General features: G+C 43.4%; 1 protein-coding gene across 1 annotated transcript; it reads right to left on the bottom strand.

Annotated features, from left to right (window-relative positions):
- LOC148871999 (cytochrome c oxidase copper chaperone 1-like) lies at positions 1-26,638 on the bottom strand. Its single transcript, XM_088973802.1, has 2 exons — positions 25,917-26,638; positions 1-512 (listed from the first exon to the last, which is right to left on the bottom strand). Exon 2 carries the CDS (start codon positions 480-482, stop codon positions 243-245), a length of 240 nt encoding a protein of 79 aa, XP_088829928.1. The 5' UTR covers positions 483-512; positions 25,917-26,638; the 3' UTR covers positions 1-242.
- Between the last annotated feature and the right edge of the window lie 238 nt (positions 26,639-26,876).

Here is a 26,876-nt window from a genome sequence, read left to right as displayed (position 1 = left end):
TGCTTGGAAGAAATCAGAACTGATTTATTCCCTTGATATGAGTACAAAGATTCCAAATTGAGAAATTAGAAATGTATTTGTCTAATTTTATTAAAAAATGGAGTCATTCATCCGTGTTACTACAGTTAAAAGTAGAGGGACTCTTCTGGGAAAATAGAGCCAGAATTTAAAAGTTTGTTGTATCATTTAAGCAAAACTGTTGGACTCCTTTATTCTCATCACTTCATCCATATTCATCAATTTCAAACATTGAATCCCTCTGCACGAAGGCAAGCAAGATGAGCCTCGATCCATTTTGTGCAAGCAGCTTCACCATGCTCCACAATGCACTCATCCCTGAGCCTTTTAGTGTTGGGGCAAGCACAACATATCTTTTTTGGTTTTGCGTTAGCCACAGGTGTTGCAGCTGATCCTTGATTTTTTTGCAGTCCAGGCAAAGTTGACGAAACAGTACATGTAACCCTAGCCTCTGCGCTGCCCATATGGAATTTCTTGGATGCCTATGGAGGATCCTGATTAAAAGAGACTTCAGGTTAGAACAGTATGAGGGTAAGGAACCACAAGTTCACTCCATGAAGTGAAAAGTTAAGCAAGAGGTCAGCCAAATTTCAGAAAAATCTTGAACTTATAACATTTTAAGTCCATGGTAAACAATAACAGATACTAGTTAAAATATCTCTTTTGCAGGCATCTCTAATTTGAGCACAAAAAAATGGTTAACCTTCTGGGAAAGCAGACACAGTAAACCGATGTCCAGAGTAAAACCTCAAGCAATTAGATTCATGTAAAAGTATTACATATTTTCTTTTTCAATAATAAATGTATCAATGTCCACATTTCCCTTGTCAACCAGATGTACCATATATAGAGGAAAGAAAAATAACACCATTTCAGAAACCTATTTTTTTTGTCCTAAATAACTCTAAATATATGCCCAAAAAGAGAAGTTAATTTCATTTAAACTTAGTTCAAAGGATGCAGGTTGCAAATCCACTCCATTGGGTGAAACATCTTTTTCTTTTTTTCTCATTTTCTTTTTGTTTTATTAATAACAAATTCACTTTTAAAAAATTTTTAACTAAGAAAAGAAATTTCAAAATTTCCATAAGAAAACAAACTTCATCACCTGGAAGGACCACACCAGCAATAAACCAACTCCCATCTAGGAAGGGCTATTACCAAATGTTGGTCTCAGCAATCTGGGGTCTTGGGAGCAATGGACTGGTTACCAAATCCTTGACATTTTATGCGTAAAATCAACTCCCATCTGTTAATGTCAAATATATGCCCAAAAAGAGAAGTTAATTTCATTTAAACCTAGTTCAAAGGATGCAGGTTGCAAATCCACTCCATTGGGTGAAACATCTTTTTCTTTTTTTCTCATTTTCTTTTTGTTTTATTAATAACAAATTCACTTTTAAAAAATTTTTAACTAAGAAAAGAAATTTCAAAATTTCCATAAGAAAACAAACTTCATCACCTGGAAGGACCACACCAGCAATAAACCAACTCCCATCTAGGAAGGGCTATTACCAAATGTTGGTCTCAGCAATCTGGGGTCTTGGGAGCAATGGACTGGTTACCAAATCCTTGACATTTTATGCGTAAAATCAACTCCCATCTGTTAATGTCAAATAACAAATTAATACATAATAGCATCAAGGGCTTTACTATCCAAACGGATGGAATTCTCAACCTAGATGCCAAGGAATGGCCACAGCATGAATCCAACCAGTCAGGACCCAAGAACCAGCCTCCACACCAACTTAAAAATTAAAACGAAACAGTACTAGGTTAGGTAGACACAAAGACACCCCGTTATTGATGAAGTGCAAGTCTTAGCAAAATGAGGTTTAATATCGTATTTGCATAAACTATTAGTTACACAATAGGTTGTATATCTTGCCTACCCGTCCTGTGCCTCCCCCCACCCCCCACCCCAATAAAAAAATAAAGAAATACAAAAACTGAGCAAGAACTTTAAATGCTTGAGTGCTCCCTTAATAAGATTTGTGTAGCCAACCCCAAATAATTGAGATTAAGGGTGAGCTGAGATCCATGTGCCCACTTGTTGGCAAGAAAGAAAATAATATTAGATTGTATAATAGCTGAAATATTTGTTAGTAAACATCTTTATATTTTCTTTTTTTTTTTTTTTTGATCAATAACAGATTCATTCAATTCATTGAAAATCAAACTATTTACAGCAAGGAAGACAAAAGCCCTTATCTTCCGAGTACAACTTAAATCCTCCAAAGAGAGAAACAAGGAAACAAAAGAAACAATTAAGTTACAGCTTAGCCCAAAACATTGCTTCCCTTTCTAACCCTTGCTTAGCTAATCCATCCGCCAAAGAGTTGGCTGATCTCTTAATCCAACGCATCCTGATTTCCATCTCCTGCACCAGCCACCTGAATTTCATCTTTTCATTTCTGTAATTCCATAAGCCGCAGTTGTCATTAATCAGCCACCCTATCACCACCTCCGAGTCCCCTTCAATTATGAGTTTCCTGACATTCAACTCCTTGGCTTTCTGAACTCCTTCCATAACTGTCAAGATCTCAGCTCTAAGGGAATCCCCCACACCAATTGGGCCAGAGAACAGGGCAGAAATGACCCCGTTCTCATCCCTAAAAACACCTCCAATCCCTGATTGTCCCGGGTTCCCCCTACAACTCAAATCAAAATTAAACTTTAAGAAGCCAGCAGGTGGGGGAGTCCAAGACACCCTTATTACTGGTTTGATCTTCAGTGCAGTTTGCAATCTCACCCTACTTTCTCAGCATGTCTTCCACTGTGTACTCTGTAAATAGCTCTAGTGATTTCAGCCACTGTACTGCCCTTATGTGTATCACAGCCTTCACATCTTCAGCCCCTCTCCCATTTTCTGAGAAGATCCTAGTATTTCTTTCTTCCCATAATGTCTAGCATACTACATCCCATAGACCTCTCCATGTAGTCCTTCCCCTTTTCATGTGCCACCTGAAGAAGGGAGGGGAAAAAAGGCTCTGCAAGTCTGATGGAGGGTTCCACCTATACCCAAATAGAGAACAAGCCCACTCCCAAATTGACTTTGCAAATTGGCAAGACACCAATAAGTGAAAACCAGTCTCCCCATCCGCTTTGCAAAAAACACACAAATGAGGTGACAAACAAGTATTGGGTCTATTCTTTTGGAGCAAATCCCCAGTGTTGAATCTTTCCAAATAGGCTTCCCAACAAAAACCACCAACCCTAAGAAGAATCGGTCTGCACCAAACCTCACTAACCGGGAAAGGGGAGGTTGCAGGACTAGTGGACTAGCAAAGGACTTTGAAGAAGGAAGCACAAGAAAAAGAGCCCATGGGGGTAAGGGTCTAAATTCTACAGTCCACCATAGAAGGGTCCAACAAAACATTATCAAAAAGATCAAAGAGGTTCGAAATACAATCAAGGTCTGAGCCCCTCACACCCAAACCCTGAACTAGAAGAGGAAGGGGTAATGAAAGCATCCCATCCATCTTGCTCCAGCCCATGTATTCTTGCCGCTATTCTAGCCCATGTATTCTTGCCGCTATTCTAGCCCATAGCTTCTGCCGCTCTAGAGGGAACCTCCACAACCATTTCCCCAGAAGGGCTGAATTCCTTATCCCAATGTTTCCAAGCCCCAAACCCCCATAGTTTTTACTTCTGGTCACCACCTTCCAGCTAACCCTGTGGTCCCTCTTCTCCCCTCCCGACTCCCAAAGGAAATCTCTCATCAACCTCTCCAACCTACTAGAAACATTCCCAGGAATCAACACTGAAAGAAAATAAATGGGTAAGTTTGCTAACGTGGCCTTAATCAGTGTAATCCTACCACCTAGAGAGAGAATTCTTCTTCCAAGATACAAGTCTTTTTTCAAATCTTTCCACCATCGGGTTCCAAAAGCTCTCCCTCCAAGGATTATCTCCTAGGGTCAGCCCTAGATAGTTCAGAGGCCACCCCGATACTTCACACCCCAGTACTTCTGCACTCTCCCTTAACTCTCTTTCCTCTAGATTCACCCCCACTACACAACTCTTCCCAAAGTTCACCTTCAAATTTGACACCTACTCAAATAGCTGAATCACCAATTTCAAATTCCTTATGAAGCTCACATTACCTCTTTCACAAAACAAGATTGTATCATTAGCAAACTATAAGTGAGTGAGTGAGATGTTCTCTCTTCCAACCCTCCAACCTCTAATGAGACCCCTAGAGTCTGCCCTATGGATCAACTTTCCCAAAACATCGCCAACCAGTAAGAACAAAAATGGAGATAAGAGCTGCCTTATACCCCTAGTGGTTGGGAAGAAATCCACCATTGTCCCATTCACTAGAACTGAATAATGACAATTCCGAAAACAACTCATGATCCATTTACACCATCTGGCCCCAAACCCCATTTTGATCATAACCTTCCTTAAGAACTCCCAATCCACCATATCATAAGCTTTCTCCAAATCCAACTTATACACCACCCCCTTCTTTTTATCCTTCTTGAAATTCTCCACACTCATTGGCAATGAGAATTTGATCTGTGATCTGTCTTTCACTTACAAAGCCACCTTGATTTTGTTCAAATATTACTGGCAATACCCTCTTCAACCTCAAGGATAACACCTTTGCAATGAGCCTGTACAAACTATTTACCAGACTGATTGGTCTGAAATCCCTTGGATGCAATGCTTCTTTCTTTCTAGGAATCAGAGCTATAAAAGTGGAATTCACCCCCGGATTAACAATTCCTCTCCTATGAAATTCCTCAAAAACCATGAGAAGATCATCTTTCAAAATACCCCATCAGTTCTGATAAAAAGCCATTTTGAACCCATCCGGCCCTGGAGCTTTTGTTCTGTCCATTGAAAACACAACCTCAATCTCCTCCAAGTCGAACTTCCTTTCCAAACTCCTATTATCTCCCCCTACATTTGCCCAGTCTAGACCTTCAACCCACACCCTTCCATTTACAGGTCTTCTAGAATGGATTTAAAATGTCCCACACATGCCCCAGCTATCTCCTCTTGTTGAGTTAACTCAATTCCATCCACCACCAATTTGGAAATGAAATTTCTCTTTTTTCTTCCATCTGCCAAAGAATGAAAGTACCCGGTGTTCCTGTCTCCCTCTTGCAACCATTTGCACGTAGATTTTTGCCTCCAACTTATCTCCTCCTTATGAAGGCAATCCTCTGTCTCCTCAAGCCCCTTTTTCAATTCATTGTCTTCCTCTCCAAATTCTCCCCTTTCTTCTTTAGAGTCAAGGCTTTCAAGTTGGTCCATCAAATCTCTCTTTCTCCCATCTATCCTCCCAAACTCCAAAATATTCCACTCCTTAATCTTTGTTTTCAAGAATTGTAGTTTCTTATGAAATCACATCCCCTCCCATTCCACCAAGGGGTTACAGTCATTCCACTACTCCCTTACTTTACTGGTAAACCCGGGATGGAGTAACCACATGTTTTCAAATCTAAAGGGTGTGGGTCCTCCACTCCTCTCTTCCTTGCATAACACTATGGGCCAATGGTCTGAGGTCACCCTAGGTAGAGCTCTAGATGTCAAGTTCCCCCAATGTTCTTCCCAATCCATAGAAAACAGGAACCTATCAAACTTAGAGCATATGGGTCTATCTTGGAGATTTGACCAAGTAAATGTCTTCTGGGCTAACGGAATCTCCTTAAACTCAAAGGCATCCACAAACCTATTAAACTTCCTCATACTCATTGTCACCCTCCGATTGGTCTTATTAGTTTCCTCTGGGTATCTGATCACATTGAAGTCTCCACCCACACACCATGACCCCTCCCACAACCCTCTTATATCAACCAATTCCTCCTAGAAATCCTTTCTCTCTCTGTAATCATTTGGCCCATAGACATTTGCAAGCACCCACACAAATCCATCCTCTTGCTGTTTGAACTTCATGGAAACTGAGTATCTTCCCGTCAGTTCCTCCAAACCTTCAACTACATCCCTCTTCCACATTGTCACCATCCCCGTGACGCACCCCAAGATGGGGCAGTCACCCAACAGATCCCCCTGGCTTTCCATACACTCCGTGCCCAGCTATTATTAAACTCCATTCTCTTGGATTCTTGTAACAATACTATGTAAGGGTCGAACCTCTACCTCTTTTATTGTCTCTCTTTTCCTCGCACTTCCTAACCCCCTCACATTCCAACTTAGTATCTTCATTCTCACTTCTTTCTTAATTCCCTTCTGCCCTTCACCACTACTTTCCCCCTCTCCTTCTTTCCCCTTTTTCCCCAAACTTCCTATCTCCTTCCACATCTCTTCTCAATCTTTCCACTTCACTCAATTTTCTCTTCTTTGCTTTTCCCTCTTTCCTCTTTTGCAGACCATCTTTCAGCACATTCAGATCTTCTAATCTGCATCCCAACTTCTCCACAAAATCCGCTATCAAATCCTCTTGCTTAGATCCCCCCACAGCCCTCCCTACACACTCCCCTTCAACCCTATCCTCCTCTCCATAGGTCCCTCCCCTCCTCTCTCCTCTCCATCCTTCCTTCCTATGATGTTACCTCTCAACTCCTCTGTGCACTCCACAAATTCCTTCCCAACCCGGCCCTCCTTTCCTTCCCTCCCCTCCCCTGAGCCCTCCTCTCTTATGTCTTCTCGACCCTCTCTCCAAACTAAATTTCCTTCCACCTCATCAAATACTCTCTCAATAATCTCCCATGCTTTCTCATTTCTTAACCTCCCTTCCCGCTCCTCTTCACTAGTTTCCAGTCCCCTTCCCAAAACCTTAGAAATCTCACCACCTTGATTGGCTGCACATACATGGTCTACAGGTCATGGGTCGGGAGCAAAATCTGGAACACAGGACACAGAAGACACATTAATAGCATAAACTAAATTTACTTGGTTACCTGGATTTGATAGAGGGGTTGGAAGAAAATTGTTCCCGGACTCCCTTTCTTGATCCTGAGGTTGGTAAAAATCTATCTCCCTAAGTTGGTTGGGGAAACCATCTATCCTTTGGTCAACATGGTGATCTTTCCTTTGTACCCCTGATTCACCCCTATTTGGTGTTTTCCTACTTTGCTTCAGGTTTTCCTGATATCGCCTTTCTTGTGTTGCTTGCCAGATCTGAAGTCTTGAGAATGGGTTTTTTCATGTACTGACTTCATTCTCATCTAACTTGTAGAGTTCCAAGCTTCTTTCTTCCTCTAGTCGACCTTCCTGGTCTCCCATTAACTCACTCTAAAACAACCATGCAATGTTCCATCCTCCCATGTCATCTACAGTATAGCCGCCTTTGTCATTCACGCTGCCAATACTACTACCATCATATGTACCGCCATCTGAATCTTCTCCTTCATCTACACTACACATTACCAACCTTCGTCCACCTCCTCCTCTTCAGCTCTCCCTTGCCTACCTTGGGTTTGGCTTCTCTGAGAAGCGTCACCCTGGGCTCCATTCCTCACTGGTGCAATGCAGGACCCACAGGAGGTCCCTTTGCTTGTTCGTTAGCCGTTGTTGCATGTTGTTCTCAACCCCCGTGACCATTTGGGACAATAATAGACCCAAACTCTTGTCTATCATCCGTCCAAAGCCCTTCTCCTTAGCCTGACCCACGTGACCATTTAAGTTGTCACGTGGGTCACTTAAAAATAATTTTGGTTTGTTGTGTGGTTTGCCTGACCCCCCTATCAACTCGATCGGCTCGAACCAAGCTAAACTGCACCCTGGGCCACTCCCTTTCTTCGCCACGTCAGCGAAGGATAAAGAGCCCACCTTATCTTTAAGCCTTTCAAAAAGATTTGAATTAATTACTTTAATTGGCTGACTTGTCAATTGAGTTACCCCAGCCGTCCCATTAAATCTTTCCTTAAATTCCACCTGTGCCCCTTTTTGACCGCCCTCTCTCTGCCCTCCACGTGTCCACCATCCTTCCAGCTCAACGTCTTCAACCTTGAATCCTCTTCCCCACCACACATGTTCGACTTCTGAAGCTACCCACACCTTATACCAGACTGCATCCGAGCAAATCTCGAAGCACCTAGGCATGTTTTCGTGTTTAACACCAGCCACCTGAACCTCGACGGCGGCCAAACTACGTCAATCAGCTTCCACCAAGACTCCTAAGCTTTGTGCTATATGTTCAAGAACAGAGTCCCGCCACAGGTGGAAGGTGAGACCTACAAGCTTCAGTCGAACGCAACCATCCTGCACTGCAACTTCATTACAGCTGGGACTCCAACTCTAGACCTGTATCAGGCCTCCGTCCACCTCCACAGCTTTGAAGCTTAGTTCCTGGTCACCTACATCCAGAATGGCTTTTGAATCTGTAAATGGAACCAGCAAGGCTTCATTTCCAAAACCAATCTCTCCGGCTACTGCATTCAACACTTTCTTCCAATCTGTCACTTCTTTATCGGCCTTCAAAACCATTCTTCTCCATACATCTGTCCCTGCTCCCACCAGGATTCTCCAATGCACAGAAGAGCAAGCCACCACCACACCCTCTTCCAAGGTATTTTGAGCTTCTGCACTCCCGGTAGTTCTAATCAAAGCTGACTCCTCCTGATCCTTCCTACCCTGGTCCTTAGAATTTTGACCAGTTTCCTCCACTCCTTCTATCCTTCTTCTTTCCAAAGCTACAAGGAAGGACTGCAGCACCTTCCCGATAGCCGTCCACCCTTTCTGCATTCTCCCTTCCGGCACACAAAGCATTTGTTTTCCAGCTCTTCCAAAGAACTCCTCCACCGTGATGAACCACCCCTTCCAATTTCTTTTCAGTTCAATTGCATATTTCTTGCCTGGAACTGACATTGAGTTCTTCCAGCCATTCACCTTGCCGGAGTTGATAGCCCCATCTATAAAACCTTTCATCCACACAATGACATCCTTTGGTACCAATATTGTCACCCTGCTGTTCTCTCTAATTTTCAGTGCTTCCTTACCTTTGATCCGGTCCTCCTCAAACTTGAAGGTCTTAGCTTCGATCAACACCTCAGACCTCCATCTTCCTACGGTTCTGAATCCACTCTCCCCCTCCATCTTTCTCTAAGATCTAAACATTTTAATCAATCACTAGCATCTCAAAATATAAAAGTTCATCTATCTTTCTTATTTAATAGAATTTCTTGATCCTTACATGGGCTGAAAAGCAAAAGAAAACTATCAGATTCAGTGAAGCCCAGGACTGACAGAAACATCCATCTTTATATTTTCGTTGTTAATTTCATTTTTAATTTCATTTTTTAGAGGTCTTTCACTTGAAAATCACTACTACAGAAATGGATACCTAACTGGTGTCTATCTCCACATATTTATCTGTTATGTAAAGCAACTGAAGAACTAGAAATTATCTACTAATCTCCTGTTCCTGTACTTCTAACACTTGGGAGCATTTTTTCTCTCTTTGGTTGCAGATGGGGAGATGGGATGTGAGTAGTTTGTTTGATGGAATGGGGTCCTTGCCTGCTAAAAGGGGAAAACTGTTCAAGGACATGTGTTAGGACTGCTACCCTTTGGTCCATATGGGAGGAGAGGAACACAAGGATTTCCAAGGAAGTTTCTCATAAACATAACGACAAGGCAGTTCACCAGACTAAAACATTGCCCCATTTCAGACATTTCTCAGTGAATGGCAGCACATCACCAATTGCTGTCCACCACTTGGGAGATCTATTGTGGTCTCCCATGCTAGCATTTTATATAAAATTGAACTTTAATGGTTATAGCATGGGGAAGACTGGGCTTTCTGAAATAGGAGGGCTACTCCTGCACCATGATTGGCTTAATGGAAATAGTGCTATTGCTGGTTGAGGGAGATTTAAAGGTCATAGTGGATTGGCTTAATGAAAATAGATGATACCATAGCAGTATAGACATATTATGAGAGAAATCAGACACATTGCAAGAGAATTGGCACCCACCTTCACATGGGTTCAGATATCTTGTAATTGTTAGGCAGACGACTTGGCCAAAGAAGGGGTCAATAGAGTTATCTCAGCATAACTTAATGATAATTTGAACTGAAATAGGAAGTGTGATTGGTCATAAAAAATAAAAACTGCAGGAAAAGGGGCAGAATAGAAAGAAAGATGCAAGATAAGAACAGAGAGAAGCAAGACAAGAGAAAAAAGGGAGAAGAGAAAAAAGGCTTCGGCTGTTAGAGTTCTCAATGTTCTGTTAGCCTAACAGCTGCCTCACTACTATAAATAAAAGAAAGCAAACACAGATATGTGGGCTGTGTGGTCAGAAAGGAACAATTCGATTTTTCAGAAAAAATCTACTACTGAAACCGAGGTCATTAACTTGGCAATAGAGAATTAGAGAAGTCGGATGTCTATACGATTTTTCAGAGCTTAGAATGGATATGTAGAGAATCAGGATGCAGACATGATGGAGGTCTGAGGTGTTGATCAAAGCTACGGCTGGAGAAGATGGAGGGGGAGAGGGGATTCAGAACCATAGGAAGATGGAGGCCTGAGGTGTTGATCGAAGATAAGACCTTCAAGTTTGAGGAGGATCGGATCAAAGGTAAGGAAGCACTGAAAATTAGAGAGAACAGCAAGGCAACAATACTGGTACCAAAGGAGGTCATTGTTTGGATGAAAGGTTTTATAGATGGGGGTATCAACTCCGGCAAGGTGAATGGCTGGAAGAACTCAATATCAGTTCTAGGTAAGAAATATGCAATTGAACTGAAAAGAAATTGGAAGGGCTGGTTCATCACGGTGGAGGAGTTCTTTGGAAGAGCTGGAAAACAAATGTTCTGTGTGCCGGAAGGGAGAATGCAGAAAGGGTGGAGGTCTGTTGTGAAGGTGTTGCAGTCCTTCCTCGTAGCATCGGAAAGAAGGAAGATAGAAGGAGTGGAGGAAACTGGTCAAAATTCCAAGCACCAGGGTAGGAAGGATCAGGAGGAGTCAGTTTCAATTAGAACTACCAGGAGCGCAGAAGCTCAAAACACCTTGAACGATGGGGTGGTGGTGGCTTGCTCTCCTGTGCATCGAAGAATCCTGGTGGGAGCAGGGACGGATGTATGGAGGAGAAGAATGGTTCTGAAGGTCGATAAAGAAGTGACAGATTGGAAGAAAGTGTTGAATGCAGTAGCCGGAGAGATTGGAATTGGAAACGAAGCTCTGCTGGTTCCATTTACAGACTCAAAAGCTGTTCTGGATGTTGGCGACCAGGAACTAAGGTTCAAAGCTGTAGAGGTCGACGGAGGCCTGATACAGGTCCAGAATTGGAGTCCCAGCTGTAATGGAGTTGTCGTACAAGATGGTTGCGTGCGACTGAAGTTTGTAGGTCTCCCCTTCCAACCTTGGCATGACTCTGTTCTTGAACATATTATATTGTACAGAGCTTAGGAGGAGTCTTGGTGGAAGCTGATAAACGTAGCTTGGTCGCCATCGAGGTTCAGGTGGCTGGTATTAAACACGAAGACATGCCTAGGTGCTTCGAGATTTGCTCGGATGAAGTTTGGTATAAGATATGGGTAGCTTCAGAAGTCAAACAGGCGTGTTGGGGAAGAGGCTCCAAGGTTGAAGACGATGAGCTGGAAGGATGGTGGACAAGTGGAGGGAAGAGAGAGGGCAGTCAAAAAGGGGTGCAGGTGGAATTTAAGGAAAGGTTTAATGGGACGGATGGGGTAACTCAATCAACAAGTCAGCCAATTAAAGAAATTAATTCAAATTTTTTTGAAAGGTTTAAAGCTAAGGCAGGCTCTTTATCCTTCGCTAACGTGGCGAAGAAAGGGAGTGGCCCAGGGTGCAGTTTAGCTCGATCCGAGCCGGTTGAATTGATAGAGGGGTCAGGCAAACCGCACAACAAACCAAAGTCGTTTTTAAGTGACCCACATCACAAGGCTAATGAGAAGGGCTTTGGACGGATGATAGACAGGAGCTTGGGTCTATCATCTCCCAAATGGTGAGGGGCGCTCAGAACAGCCTACAGCAGCGGCAAATGCACAAGCAAAGGAACCTCCAGTGGGTCCCGCGTCGCACCAGTGAGGAACAGAGCCCAGGGTGATGCTTCTCAGAGAAGCCAAACCCAAGGTACGCAAGGGAGAGAGCCAAAGAGGAGGCGGACGAAGGTTGGGTAATGTGTAGTGTAGATGAAGAAGAAGAATCAGATGACGGTACAGATGATGGTACCAGTATTGGCAGCGTGAATGATAAAGGCGGCTATATTGCAGGTGACATGGGAGGATGGAACATTGCAAGGTTGTTTCAGAGTGAGTTAGAGAAGAAAGGGGGCATGATTTGGGAGGCCAGGAAGGTCAACTAGAGGAAGAAAGAAGCCCAGGACTACACAAGTTAGATGAGAATGAAGTCAGTACATGGAAAAGCCCATTCTCAAGACTTCAGATTTCGCAAGCAACACAAGAATGGACTTCACAACCAACTCAGGGAGAAAGAACTTTACCAACCTCTGGATCAAGAAAAGGAAGCCGGGAACAACTCTATTCCAACCCCTCTATCAAATCCAGGTAACCAAGTGAATTTAGTTTCTGCTACTAATGTGTCTTCTGTGTCCTGTATTCCAGATTCCGCTCCCAATCCATGTCCTGCAAACCATGTATGTGCGTCAGTCAAGGTGGTGAGATTTCTAAGGTTTTGGGAAGGGGATTGGAAACTAGTGAAGAGGAGCGGGAAGGGAGGTTAAGAAATGAGAAAGCATGGGAGATTATTGAGAGAGTATTTAATGAGGTGGAAGGAAATAATAATAAGGAGAGAGGGTCGAGAGGACAGAAGAGAGGAGGGATCAAGGGAGGGGAGGGAAGGAAAGGAGGGCTGGGCTGGAAAGGTAATTGTGGAGTGCACAAAGGAGGTGGGAGGTAACATCACAGGAAGGAAGGAGGGAGAGGAGAGAAGAGGGGAGGGACCTAAGGAGAGGAGGGAAGGGTTGAAGGGGAGTTTGTAGGAAGGGTTGGGGTGGGAATTTAAGCAAGAGGATTTGATAGCGGATTTTGTGGGGAAGTTGGATGCAAATTAGAAGATCTGAATGTGCTGAAAGATGGTCTGCAGAAGAGGAAGGAGGGAAGAGCAAAGAAGAGAAATTTGAGTGAAGTGGAAAGATTGAGAAGAGATGTGGAAGGAGACAAGAAGTTTGAGGCAAAAGGAAAAAGAAGGAAAGGGGGAAAGTAGTGGTAAAGGGCAGAAGAGAATTAAGAAAGAAGTGAGAATGAAGATACTAAGTTGGAATGCGAGGGGGTTAGGAAGTGTGAGGAAAAGAGAGACAATAAAAGAGGTAGAGGTTCGACCCAGACATAGTACTATTACAGGAGTCCAAGAGAATGGAGTTTAATAATAGTTGGGCACAAAGTGTATGGAAAGCCAAGGGGATCAGTTGGGTAGCTGCTCCATCTTGGGGTGCTTCAGGGGGGATAGTGACAATGTGGAAGAGGGATGTGGTTGAAGGCTTGGAGGAACTGATTGGAAGATACTCAATTTCCATGAAGTTCAAACCGCAAGAGGATGGATTTGTGTGGGTGCTTACAAATGTCTATTGGCTGACATAAGAGAGCTGTGGGAGGGGTCATGGTGTGTGGGTGGAGACTTCAATGTGATCAGATACCCAAAGGAAACTAATAAGACCAATCGGAGGGTGACAATGAGTATGAGGAAGTTTAACAGGTTTGTAGATGCCTTTGAGCTTAAGGAGATTCCATTAGCCCAGAAGACATTTACTTGGCCAAATCTCCACGATAGACCCATATGCTCTAAGTTGGATAGATTCCTGTTTTCAATGGATTGAGAAGATCACTGGGGGAACTTGACATCTAGAGCTCTACCTAGGGTGACCTCAGATCATTGGCCCATAGTGTTATGCAAGGAAGAGAGAAGGATTGGAGGATCTACCCCCTTTAGATTTGAAAACATGTGGTTACTCCATCCAGGGTTTACCAGTAGAGTAAGGGAGTGGTGGAATGAGTGTAACCCCTTGGTGGAATGGGAGGGGATGAGATTTCATAAGAAATTACAATTCCTGAAAACAAAGATTAAGGAGTGGAATATTTTGGAGTTTAGGAGGATAGAAGAAAGAAAAAGAGATTTGATGGACCAACTTGAAAGCCTCGACTCTAAAGAAGAAAGGGGAGAATTTGGAGAGGAAGACAATGAATTAAGAAGGGGCTTGAGAAGCCAATTAAAGGATTGCCTTCATAAGGAGGAGATAAGTTGGAGGCAAAAATCTAGGTGTAAATGGTTGCAAGAGGGAGACAAGAACACCAGGTACTTTCATTCTTTGGCAGATGGAAGAAAAATGAGAATTTTCATTTCCAAATTGGTGGTGGATGGAATTGAGTTAACTCAACAAGAGAAGATAGCCAGGGCATGTGTGGAACATTTTAAATCCATTCTAAGAAGGCCTGTAAATGATAGGGTGTGGGTTGAAGGTTTGGACTGGGCAGATGTAAGGGGGGATAATAGGAGTTTGGAAAGGAACTTTGACTTGGAGGAGATTAAGGATGTTGTGTTTTCTATGGACAGAACAAAAGCTCCAGGGTTGGATGGGTTCACAATGGCTTTTTATCAGGACTGTTGGGACACTTTGAAAGAAGACCTTCTCATGGTTTTTGAGGAATTTCATAGGAGAGGAATTGTTAATCCGGGGGTGAATTCCACTTTTATAGCTCTGATTCCCAAAATGAAATAAGCTTTGCATCCAAGGGATTTCAAACCAATCAGTCTGGTAAACAATCTGTACAAGATCATTGCAAAGGAGTTATCCTTGAAGCTGAAGAGGGTATTGCCAGACATAATTGAACAAAATCAAGGTGCCTTTGTAAGTGGAAGACAAATCATAGATCAAATCCTCATTACCAATGAGAGTGTGGAGAATTTAAAGAAGGATAAAAAGAAGGGAGTGGTGTGTAAACTGGATTTGGAGAAGGCTTATGACATGGTGGATTGGGAAATCTTAAGGAAAGTTTTGATCAAAATGGGATTTGGGGCCAAATGGTGCCAAATGCATCATGGGTTGTGTTCAGAACTGTCATTATTCAGTGCTAGTGAATGGGGCAGTGGTTGATTTCTTCCCAGCCATTAGGGGTATAAGGTAGAGAGACCCCTTATCTCCTGTTTTGTTTTTACTGGGTGCTAATGTTCTGGGGAAGTTGATCCATAGGGCAGACTCTAGGGGTCTCATTAGAGGTTAGAGGGTTGGAAGGGAGGACATCCCACTCACTCACAGTTTGCGGATGATACGATCCTGTTTTGTGAAGGAGGTAATGTGAGCTTCATCAGGAACCTAAAACTGGTGATTCAGCCATTTGAACAGATGTCAAATTTGAAGGTAAACTTTGGGAAGAGTTGTATAGTGGGGGTGAATTTGGAGGAGAGAGAGATAAGGGAGAGCACAGAAGTACTAGGGTGTGAAGTATCAGGGTGACCTTTGAACTATCTAGGGTTGCCCCTAGGTGAATCCTAAGAGAGAGTTTTTGGAACCCGGTGGTGGAAAGATTTGAAAAAAGAGATGTCTCTTGGAAAAAGAATTATCTCTCTCTGGGTGGTAGGATTACACTGATTAAGGCCACGTTAGCAAACTTACCCATTTATTTTCTTTCAGTGTTTAAGATTCCAGGGAAGGTTTGTAGTAGATTAGAGAGGTTGATGAGAGATTTCCTTTGGGAGATGGGAGAGGAGAAGAGAGACCACAACGTTAAATGGAAGGTGGTGACCAGAAGTAAAAACTATGGAGGTTTGAGGCTTGGGAACATTGGGATAAGGAATTCAACCCTTCTGGGGAAATGGTTGTGGAGGTTCCCTCTGGAGCAAGAAAAGCTATGGGCTAGAATAGTGGCAAGCATACATGGGCTGGAGCAAGATGGATGGGATGTTAGAATCAGAGCAAGGACCACAAGCACTTCACCTTGGAAAGCCATTCATGATTTGCTTCCAATCTTCTCCCCTCATGTCAAGTATGGTTTGATTTCAAGTAAATCCATAAAATTCTGGGAACATATACGGGTGGGGAATGTTCCTCTTAAGGAACAGTTTCTTTCTTTGTATGCTCTTTCTAAATTTAAAAATGAGTCAGTTTCTTCTTTCATCACCCCTTCCTCTTCCAGTTCGGGGTTTGGGTGGAACCAGGGTCTGAGGAGGGCTGTGAGGGATTCAGACCTTGATAGTATTTCGAGCCTCTTTGAACTTGATAATGTTTTCTTGGACCCTTCTAAGGTGGACTCTAGAATTTGGACCCCTACCCCCACGGGCTCTTTTTCTTGGTGGAACTTGCAACCTCCCCTTTCCCGGTTAGTGATGTTTGGTGCAGACCGAATCCTCCTAGGGTTGGTAGTTTTTTTTGGGAAGCTTATTTGGAAAGATTCAACACTGGGGATTTGCTCCAAAAGAAGAGACCCAATACTTGTTTGTCACTTCATTGGTTTGTTCTTTGCAAAGCGGATGGGGAGACTGATTTTCACCTATTGGTGTCTTGCCAATTTGCAAAGTCAATTTGGGAGTGGGCTTTTTCTCTCTTTGGGTGTAGGTGGAACCCTCCATCAAACTTGCAAAGCCTATTTTCCCCTTCCTTTTCCAGGTGGCACATGAAAAGGGGAAGGACTACGTGGAGAGGTCTAAGGGATGTAGTATGCTAGACATTATGAGAAGAAAGAAATACTAGGATCTTCTTTAAAAATGAGAGAGGGGCTGAAGAATTGAGGGTTGTGATCCACATAAGGGCAGTACAGTGGCTGAAATCACTAGAACTATTTACAGATTACACAGTGGAAGACATGTTGAGAAAGTCGGGTGAGATTGCAAACTGCACTCAGGTCAAACCAATAATAAGGGTGTCTTGGACTACCCCACCTGTTGGCTTCTTAAAGTTAAATTTTGATGGTAGTTGTAGGGGGAATCCGGGACAATCAAGGATTGGATGTGTTTTTAGGGATGAGAACAGGGTCATTTATGCCCTGTTCTTAGGCCCAATTGGTGTGGGGGATTCTCTTAGAGCTGAGATCTTGGTAGTTATGGAAGGAGTTCAGAAAGCCAAGGAGATAAATGTCAGGAAACTCATAATTGAAGGGGACTTGGAGGCGGTGATAGGGTAACTGATTAAAGATGACTGCGGTTTATGGAACTACAGAAATGGAAAGAGGAAATTCAGGTGGCTGGTGCGGGAGATGGAAATCAAGATGAGTTGGGTTAAGAGATCAGCTAACTCTTTAGCTGATGGATTAGCTAAACAAGGGATAGAAAGGGAAGCAATGTTTTGGGCTAAGCTGTAACTTAATTGTTTCTTTTGTTTCTTTTTCTCTTTTTCTGTCTTTGGAGGGTTTAAGTTGTATTTGGAAGATAAGAGTTTTTGTCTTCCTTGCTTTAAATATTTTGATATTTCAATGAATTGAATGAATCTGTTATTGATCAAAAAAAAGCAAACACAGATATGCCCTCACTTAACTATAGGATATAAAAACACAATAAATAAATAAAAGGACCCATATGTCCTGCCGCCTAACTAAACTATTAACAAATAAAATAACTTAGCTCTTAATACTCCCCCTCAGGCTAGAGCATAAATGTCATAGAGATCCAGCTTGTAACAAATATAACTCATTCGCAAGTTGCTTAATCCTTTGCTTAAGGGGTCTGCTACTTGATCTTCTGATCTCACATATGGTGTGATAAAGTCTCCACTAGTCACTTTCTCTCTCACAAAATAACAGTCTACCTCTATGTGTTTTGTTCTTTCATGAAACACTAGATTAGAGGAGATGCGAATAGCAGCTTTTTTTATAAATAAAAGGAACAAATTTTATTAAAAGAAAAAAGAAACTGAATACAACCTCAGAGCAGGTGTTAAGATAACAACCCCCAAACCGCACAACTACAACCAACCAACAAGAACAACAAAAACAGAGAAAGCAAGAGAAACACATCATTTCTGCAACAACCGCACCAAAGAGGTGATTTATCTGCAAAGCCACAGGTCAATCTTCCACCTCACCAAACTTTTCTTGGTCTCCCTCCTTACCCCAAGATTTTCCCCCTAACTCTTCAGAGACCTTTCCCAAAACAACCTTGTGGGTTTAGGAACATTCACCCCAACTTCTTGTAAGAACTATTTCATCCAAACAAGTTTGCATGTTGTCAAGGCGTCACCTAGGCGACTAGGTGCCCTTGGCTGGATGCCTCGCCTAAATGCCATGACTTTTAGCAACTAGGCACCCTTCTAGGCGACTAGACGGGTGCCTCACCCAAACACATTGACTTCTAGCAACTAGGTGCACCTCTAGGCAACTAAGCGCCCACCTAGCCATTGCCAAGGGCGAGCGACTAGGCACCCTTAGCTGGGTGCCTCGCCCAAACGCCTTAACTTTTAGCAACTAAGCGCCCTTCTAGGCGACTAGGCACTCGCCTAGGCGACTAAGCACCCGACTAAGCATCGCCTAGGCAACTAAGCGCCTGCCTAGGCATCACCTAAGCGACTAGGCGGCCTTGGCTGGGCGCCTCACACAAACACCTTACTTTTAGCAACTAGGCACCCTTCTAGGCGACTAGGCACCCTTCTAGGCGACTAGACACCCACCTAGGCGTCGCCTAGCCGACTAGGCGCCTTGCCCAAACGCTTGACTTTTAGGCTGAGTTTGGAAGGAGTACAAATGCAAATATGTAGAGTGCAAAACCTTATATCTGGTATTATTTTGTATGTATTTACATTGTACATATTTGCATTTGTACTGCTTCCAAACTGAGCCTTGGCAACTAGGCACCCGCCTAGGTGACTAGGCGCCTTTGTGTCACAGGGGTAGTTCTACAGCGGAAGAAACCCATGCGGCATCCAGGCCAAGGTAGGCCAGGACAAGCCATTATGCGCTTAGAGGCTAGGAGTTGCCCAATGGGATGGCTCCACCAACGTAAGTAGCACTGAATCATGACCTCAAGTCCAATGGCCAGGGCACTCTCCTGGCTCAGACCAGTCCATGGGAGGCACCGCTTACGTGCTAAAGGGGGACAACCATAATGCAAGGCGACCATGTGCCGATGAGGTGACTTGGCACCAATGTGAAGGGTCTCCTATATGCCGACGATGACAGGCACCTATGTGCCATGATGATAGGCAACCGCTTGGGCCGAAACACACCCGTGCGCTAGAGGCAACGGGATAGCTCACTCAGCTTGGGCAAGGGGATGGCGTGGTGAAGGGTCATGATTGAACCAAGCCCGCATGCCAAGCCTCCCTTGAGTATCGGTAGCGCAGTGCCGGTCCAACACTGTCCCCATGAGCAAGTGTGCGCCCATGAGGAACCCTGGAAGCCATGCTAGCCATTAACCAGGGCCGCCCCGCAAGGGGATGATGGTCTAGGAGTGCCAAGGTTAGGCACCCAAGGAGGTCGACCACCCCTCCTCAAAGAGTACGTTAAGCTTTTGGTGGTCTGCCTGAAGATGACATCGGTTCTCCCAAAAATCTTATAGGTGAAAATGATGGTGATGTCCCTAACGTAAGCCTGCCAAGCATAGGCAAGGCTAAGCCTGTTTTTGAACCGTAACAGGCTCCCCCACTCAATTCACTGTCGTCCTCGACAATGACTCCTTCGGTGAATGGGCGTCTGTGTCCCGCACCATCCACTTCTTCTGCCAGTTCCAGGGCCCGTCTGGCTAAAACGTGTCTTGCCTATGTTGGTGTCCATTTATGGGGACAGAACCATTTCACCATGCCGGCCTGCCTGGACTTCACCCCCCAGTGTTGAGGTTACTCAAACCGCGCAATGGCTATGCCGTTGAACTGTGAAAGAAGGGCCCTAGAAGAAATGTGTGTGGTGCTTCGCGGAGGTCCGCCCCATGTTTCATCTTACCTCAAGGCTCAACCGTCTTCTTGGTAGCTTTTCGGTGATGCTACCGAACACGCTGATAGGTCTACTCCTCATGTTGGCGATGACCTGGGCACCCTTTCACCATGTTGGCCTGCAGACTTTACCTCGCCGATTCGGGTTACTCAAACCTAGCCATGGCTTATGCTCTCTGGGCCCTCGAAACTACGCTTCGCCTCGCCAACTCGGGCTACATCTTCACTCCGAGGGGGCCCCACTACTGCTGCCTCAAGGAGACCTGACCGCAATCTCTGCGAGTGGTGGCAACTTTTACCCATGAGTTGCCAAACATGCACTCGCCTTGTGATGAGCTTCTGCTGCTGCAAGTGTTCTGCCTGAAAACTGAGCATGTCCACCTGATACTTTGCCGGTGTAGGGCCTCCATGCTCCAACGGCTAGCGTAACCACATTCCTAACAAGACCCACGCGTCTTCCCCCGCATGAGGACAACCACCAATGCGTCTGCACCCGCAAGGGAAGCTGTTTTAGGGTTATTGGAATGGGAACGCGAACATTGAATGGCCTCTTGCTAGGCCTGATAAACAATCTGCTCAGACAGTGTACCCACATCCCCTATCAAGGCTCACGCGTCTGCCCCCGCATGAGGACAACAACCAATGCGTCTGCCCCCGCAAGGGAAGCTGTTTTAATGTCATTGGAATGGGGACACGAACAATGAATGGCCTCTTGCCATGCCTGATATGAATTCTGCTCGATCCTGGGTGGAAGTACCTAGGGACCGCACCCCACAAAATGTTGCTTGTCGTAATGACCACTTCAACTGGCTCTGGGCTAATCTGCTGAAAACCAATTGCGGTTGCAATTAGCCAACTTGCTCTGATACCAACTGTCACGGGGGTAGCTCTACAGCAGAAGAAACCCATGCGGCGTCCAAGCCAAGGTAGGCCAGGACAAGCCTTTATGCCCTTAGAGGCTAGGAGTTGCCCGATGGGATGGCTCCACCAACGTCAGTAGCATTGGATCATGACCTCAAGTCCAATGGCCGGGGCACTCTCCTGGCTCAGACCGGTCCATGGGAGGCACCGCTTACATGCTAAAGGGTGACAACCATAATGCAAGGTGACCATGCGCCGATGAGGTGACTTGGCACCGATGTGAAGGGTCTCCTATATGCCGACGATGACAGGCACCTATGTGCCATGATGATAGGCAACCACTTGGGCCGAAACACACCCGTGCGCTAGAGGCAACGGGATAGCTCACTCAGCTTGGGCAAGGGGATGGCGTGGTGAAGGGTCATGCTTGAGCCAAGCCCGCATTCCAAGCCTCCCTTGAGTATCGGTAACGCAGTGCCGGTCCAACACTGTCCCCATGAGCAAGTGTGCGCCCATGAGGAACCCTGGAAGCCATGCTAGCCATTAACCAGGGCCGCCCCGCAAGGGGATGATGGTCTAGGAGTGCCAATGTTAGGCACCCAAGGAGGTCGACCACCCCTCCTCAAAGAGTACGTTAAGCTTTTGGTGGTCTGCCTGAAGATGACATCGGTTCTCCCAAAAATCTTACAGGCGAAAATGATGGTGGTGTCCCTAACGTAAGCTCGCCAAGCGTAGGCAAGGCTAAGCCTGTTTTTGAATCGTAACACTTGGTTGGGTGCCTCGCCCTAATGCCTTGGCTGGGTTCCTCGCCCTAATGCCTTGGCTGGTTGCCTTAGCAACTAGGCACCCGCCTAGGTGACTAGGCGCCCTTGGTTGGGTGCCTCACCCTAATGTCTTGACTTTTAGCAACTAGGTGCCCTTCAAGATGACTAAGCGCCCGCCTAGGCATCACCAAGGGTGAAACGCCTTGACTTTTAGCAACTAGGCGCCCTTCTAGGCAACTAAGTGCCTGCCTAAGCGCCTAAGCGCCTAAGCGCCCGCCTAGGCGACTAAGCACGCTTGGTTGGGCGCCTCGCCCAAATGCCTTGACTTTTAGCAACTAGGCGCTTTCTAGAAAGGGGAAACCCTCCCCAAAAATCTATAAATAGGGACCCCTCAAAGGGATCCACACCTTTTGCCTCCCCATATAGCCTTTGTGAATCCCTATGCATGCCTCCTTCAACCTCCAAAGACTCCTCCCTTCAAAACCTTCTCAGATCTCAGATCTGAAATCCAAAACTCCCTCAACAACCTCTCTCAGCCTTCCCCAACCTCCTTTACAATATCATCTACCAGGGATGCAAATCAATTGAATGCAACCCGATCCAAAGATCCAATCAGATCCCATAAATGTCGATTCAAATCTGAATCCATTAAGGATGTCAGATATCTGAATCTGATCCTATCCGATTTAATTTCTGAAAATTTTAATAAATTATTAAAAGAAAAAAAGCATAACAGTTTACTTCTCCAAAAAAAAAAATCATTAGAAACATATTTCTAAAATAGTCTCTTTAATGAATTGGTACTTTACTTCTCAAAAAAAAAATCATTAGAAACATATTTCTAAAAGAGTCTCTTTAATGAATTGATACTTCTTCTCAAAACAAAAAACAAAAAACAGTTTATATAAAGAAAAACAAAAAATACAAGCATTTTTCAACTATTTTCATCATATATATTAATGTATACATGCCTTTTTATACAAAAATACAAAAATGCAATATAAACATATTTATAAATAAATAAATAACTTTATCCAATCGAATTCTTTTGGATCAGATAGGGGGTATTCGAAGTCAATCCAATTTTCAACCGGATCCTATTATCTGATCTAATCCAATCCAAAAATCCAGTAAGGGGATATCTGAATCCAACAAAAATAAGATCAGATTCGGATCATGATCCGGTCCATTTGCACCACCCCTACCATCTAATGTCTTTCAGGCAAACCTTTGCACTATCAAACCCTATCCACCCACAATAGGGATGAACATTTCTACCAAGGCCTACATTGCCTCTATATATATAGTACAAATGTAAGAAGTTATGGATGGGTTTTGTTATGTTCATTAAAGAATCACAGTAGACAAGGCTAATCCAACTACGGTGACTTTCAACACCCTATTCAACAGTTTTTGCAAGGATGGTAACTTAAGGAAAAATCTGTCTGTGCTATAGATTTAGATTGAGATTTTGAAAATTGGTTTGATGTTAATGAAACATACTCATCTTCAATGGACTCATGAAAAGATGTTAAGAGATGTAACGGATGTTTTTAAGAAAAGTAAAAATGTGAGTTCTTTTTTTTTTGAAGATAAAATAAGAAAGAAAATTCATTAATCTTCAAAAAAGAAGGTACAACATGAGAAGAGGTGATGAGGAATCACCAACAAAAAGAAAGTACAAGAAAAGACAAGATCACAAATACATCAAGATCCTTCGCCCAATTCCAAACAAGCCAAAAACCAGCACCAATAGACTCTTTAGAAAGCCCTGAAAATTCAAAGAGAAATAAAATCCAGTCCATAATTCTTCTCACTATAATTGAGAATAACTCCTTGGGTTTTGTCTTGCCTTCGAAGAACCTTATATTCCTCTCCTTCCAAATTTCCCAACATACTGCAAAAGGAACAACAGGCCATGCTAGTTTTGCCTTATTGTTCCTATTTCGAACTGGCCAGCAAGTGAAAATATACTGGACAGTTAAGAGATCCTCTAACCATACCAAAGAGTCTAAAGAAGAAGCACAGATACAAGATGAAAATCTGCATTGCACTAGGAGATATAGGCCATTTTCCTCAGCTTCACCACACACGTAAATATGTAATACCTGTTAACAATTTGTAGCACTCTTCTTTCTTTTTTTCTGAGAAAGGCAAAGTATAAAATATTGTATTAATTTCAAAGTGCAGTTCTCTGTACAATGAGATGCTGTACAGTATAGCTTTCTAGGGACCCCAGAAAAGACCATCCTCAAAAAAGAAGAAAACATATCATCCTTAAATAAATTGTGTACAGAAGAAAGCCGATTCATCAATTTTTCTACTGCCATATTGATCACCACCTCAGATATTAACTTCTGTTCACTTGATCACCACCTCAAGTGACCTTGCAGTCCAGTGCGATCAACCATGTGAGCACTTCCACCCTAGGAGGAACTGGACTCCCCCAAATGCCTTTCAAGTTGGCACTTTCCACTTGATTCCTAGCTAAAAAAATTGTAGTAGGATTCCACTGTGAACACCCCATTTCTGCACCCCTTCCACCATCTTGGGTCTTTTTTTTTTATCGGCAACAGAGAAAAAAAGATTTCATTAATTAGAAAATATCAGGTTACAACAAGATGTAAAAAGAAAACCAGCTTTAGAAACTGACCAAATCCAAGATTACATTTGAGCCCAAAACAGGTGTTCTATGTACCTCTTGCTTGGCTAAGCTAACTACCAAATTGTTGGCAGTTCTCACCCATCTCACTCGGATTGACATGTCCTTTGATAGCCATTTAAGCATCCTGAATTCATTCCTCAAATGCCATATCACCCCCTCCCCCTTAAGCAGCTACTTTACAACAATTTTTTACTCTCCCTCAATAATCAGCCTACTAATTACCCAATTCTTTAGCCTTCTCAAACCCCATAAACTGCAGCCAAAAACTCTGACCTTGCCATATCACCTTGTTCCACAGGACCAGAGTATAAAGCAGTTATGTTCCCCTCTTCATCCCTAATGCCCCCCCTATACATGAAGGGCTGGATTACCCAAACAACTCCCATCAAAGTTTATTTTCTTCTAGCCATTTATTAGGGGAGACCAAGTCTCAACAGATCTTTGTCTTGTAGATGAGGATGCAGCAATAACACCCCAAGCTCTGATAAAATCTTCAATCTTGAAGTCTGAAAACAGCTTCATGCTCTTTGACCAATATGCCACTCTCAAAGTTATTGTTTCTACCAAGGCTTCCACTTCTTTCCTTCTCTTCAAATATTCTTGCATTTCTTTCCCCCCACACAATCCAAAGTAGTGCTGCTCTAGTGCACCCCCACAAGGTCCTACCCCTCTTTTTTGTACAGCTAATGCCAGTAGGGCTAAAAAACCATCCAGCCTGCAGCCAAAGGACAAACCAATAAAGCAAACTAAAGGGCAGGAAATTAGAAGATGAAATGCAGTCTCACCATTCAATTTACAAAAGACATACCAATTAGGAGACAAACACCAATTTGGTCTTTTTCTTTGGAGTGGACCATAGGTATTAATGCAACCATGAAACACTTCCCAACAGAAAGCGCTGACTTACTCCAACTCTTCAAATCTTCTCTTAAGTACCCTAATTTCTTCATCATCACATAGCCAGACTCCCCCCCTACCACATTATAACTTTTCCATTTCTCCTCCACTTCTCCACAAGCCCCATTCTCGCCATCACCTCTTCAAGAAAAAAATGTATACCACTCTACCAGAAAAAGCAATCTATACCAAGCATTCGTATTTATTAATTTCTGATGAAGCAAGTTAAGCAATTAGCACATTTTTTTAAAGCAGGTAACAACAAACATTCTTACGCAATTGGGAAGATATTTAAAGCAAATAATAGCAGGCAGTGTTAAATTCCTAAAGCAGTTAACTACGACCAACTTCAAAAAATAGCATAATTTTTTAAAGAAATTAACAAGAAGAATTTTTTTAGCAACTAATAAGATATTTAAAGCAAATTAGGGGTGCTCACGGTTCGGTTAACTGAACCATGGGTATTTTTTTTAACTGAACCAATCTGTTCGGTTTCTTAAAAATCCGAACCAAAAAAGAACCGATGCAACCGGTTAACCGCACTACAGTTTTTTGGTTTTTTATGCAAAACTTTGCACTCAAAATTAAAAAAAGAAAAAAGAAAAAACCTTACCTCGATCAAAATAGAATAATAATAACAATAATACTGTTGTGTATGTTAATCCCCCTCAAATAGAACAATAATACAATATATTAACTTGACTAAATTTAATTATTATCTGATTTTTTCGCTAATAGAAAAGTGAGATTTAACTCTGTTGATTGTTGAATACTAAAACGAAATAGGTTCCAACTTCAAAATCGTGAAAGCATTTATCTATTTTGAGTTTGGATAATCGCTATTTATGCAAAAAAAAAATGATTTTGTTCTCTTGTATTGCATCTAATCTATCTATATGGTTCCAACTTTGCTCATTGCTCTGTTATTTATGTAAAAAAAAAAAAAAAAGAGTCAAGCCTACCTGAACAGATGAACTTGGATGCCTGACAACAGATGACGAAACGGTGGCCGGTGTAAGCGTTGGTCACTGGAGCGTCGGACGGCGAAGCAGCGGACTGGCGCCAGACAGAACTTGCTTTGCTTGTGTTGTGCCTGTTCGACTATTCGTGTTCTGCCGTTCCTTGCTTGAACTAAACAGAGCTGAGAAAGTGAGAATGGGCGCAGGGTGCTTAGCGGTTGCAACTTCCAAGTGATGGAGAGAAATCAGAGTCCAGAGATGGGAGAACGGAGAACTAGAGAGTGCAGAGTTTGCCAACGGCAACAGCAACGATTAACCATTTCGATCTATGATTTGGGATTGAGACGGGGAGGAGAACAAGAGGCCACTCAGACCAGAGAAGCACGTGAACCCTAGGAGGCATTCACGTCACCCTCTTCGGTTCTCTCTATTCCGTTACTTTACGGTCTGTTTGATTGCTGAGAAAAGGGAATATGACCCATCAACCCAAATCAGAATTTTATACTATAGAGAATGCATCCTGACCGTGAATTGATGTTAAATTCACGGGCAGGATGTGATTTATAGTGGGGAGAGGGCTAATAGTAGGGGGCTGGAATTCAGAATTCTGCATGGGATGTATCTGTATTTCTCTGAAAAACAAAAGCAGCAAAAGCCAATCACTCTCATCCTTTCCTCCCTTGTTTGAACTCTCCTTCCTTATTTTATCTAGAGCCCACCAGCTCAAGAACACGAGACCACGGGCGGCATTCTCTATTGTTTCACTGAGCTTCAACGGCATGCATTTAACCGGCAACAAGATTCAACCGGTAGTAAGCATCCCTTCTCCTTTTCCTTGAAACCCCGTTATTCCTCTCAAATCTTATCTTCTTCCTTTCTACAGACCACAACAACAAGATTCAACCAGCATGTAGTAGTGCATAGATTGGTTCAAGACAAATGGTTTGGGTAGCTTTTCTATAT

The sequence above is a fragment of the Nelumbo lutea genome, chromosome 2, assembly GCF_056320005.1.
Source record: "Nelumbo lutea isolate HS-2025 chromosome 2, American lotus-T2T, whole genome shotgun sequence".
In the NCBI taxonomy this organism is placed as follows: domain Eukaryota; kingdom Viridiplantae; phylum Streptophyta; class Magnoliopsida; order Proteales; family Nelumbonaceae; genus Nelumbo; species Nelumbo lutea.
The sequence above is the reverse complement of the archived record's forward strand: the minus strand, read 5'-3'. Positions and strand labels throughout refer to the sequence as shown.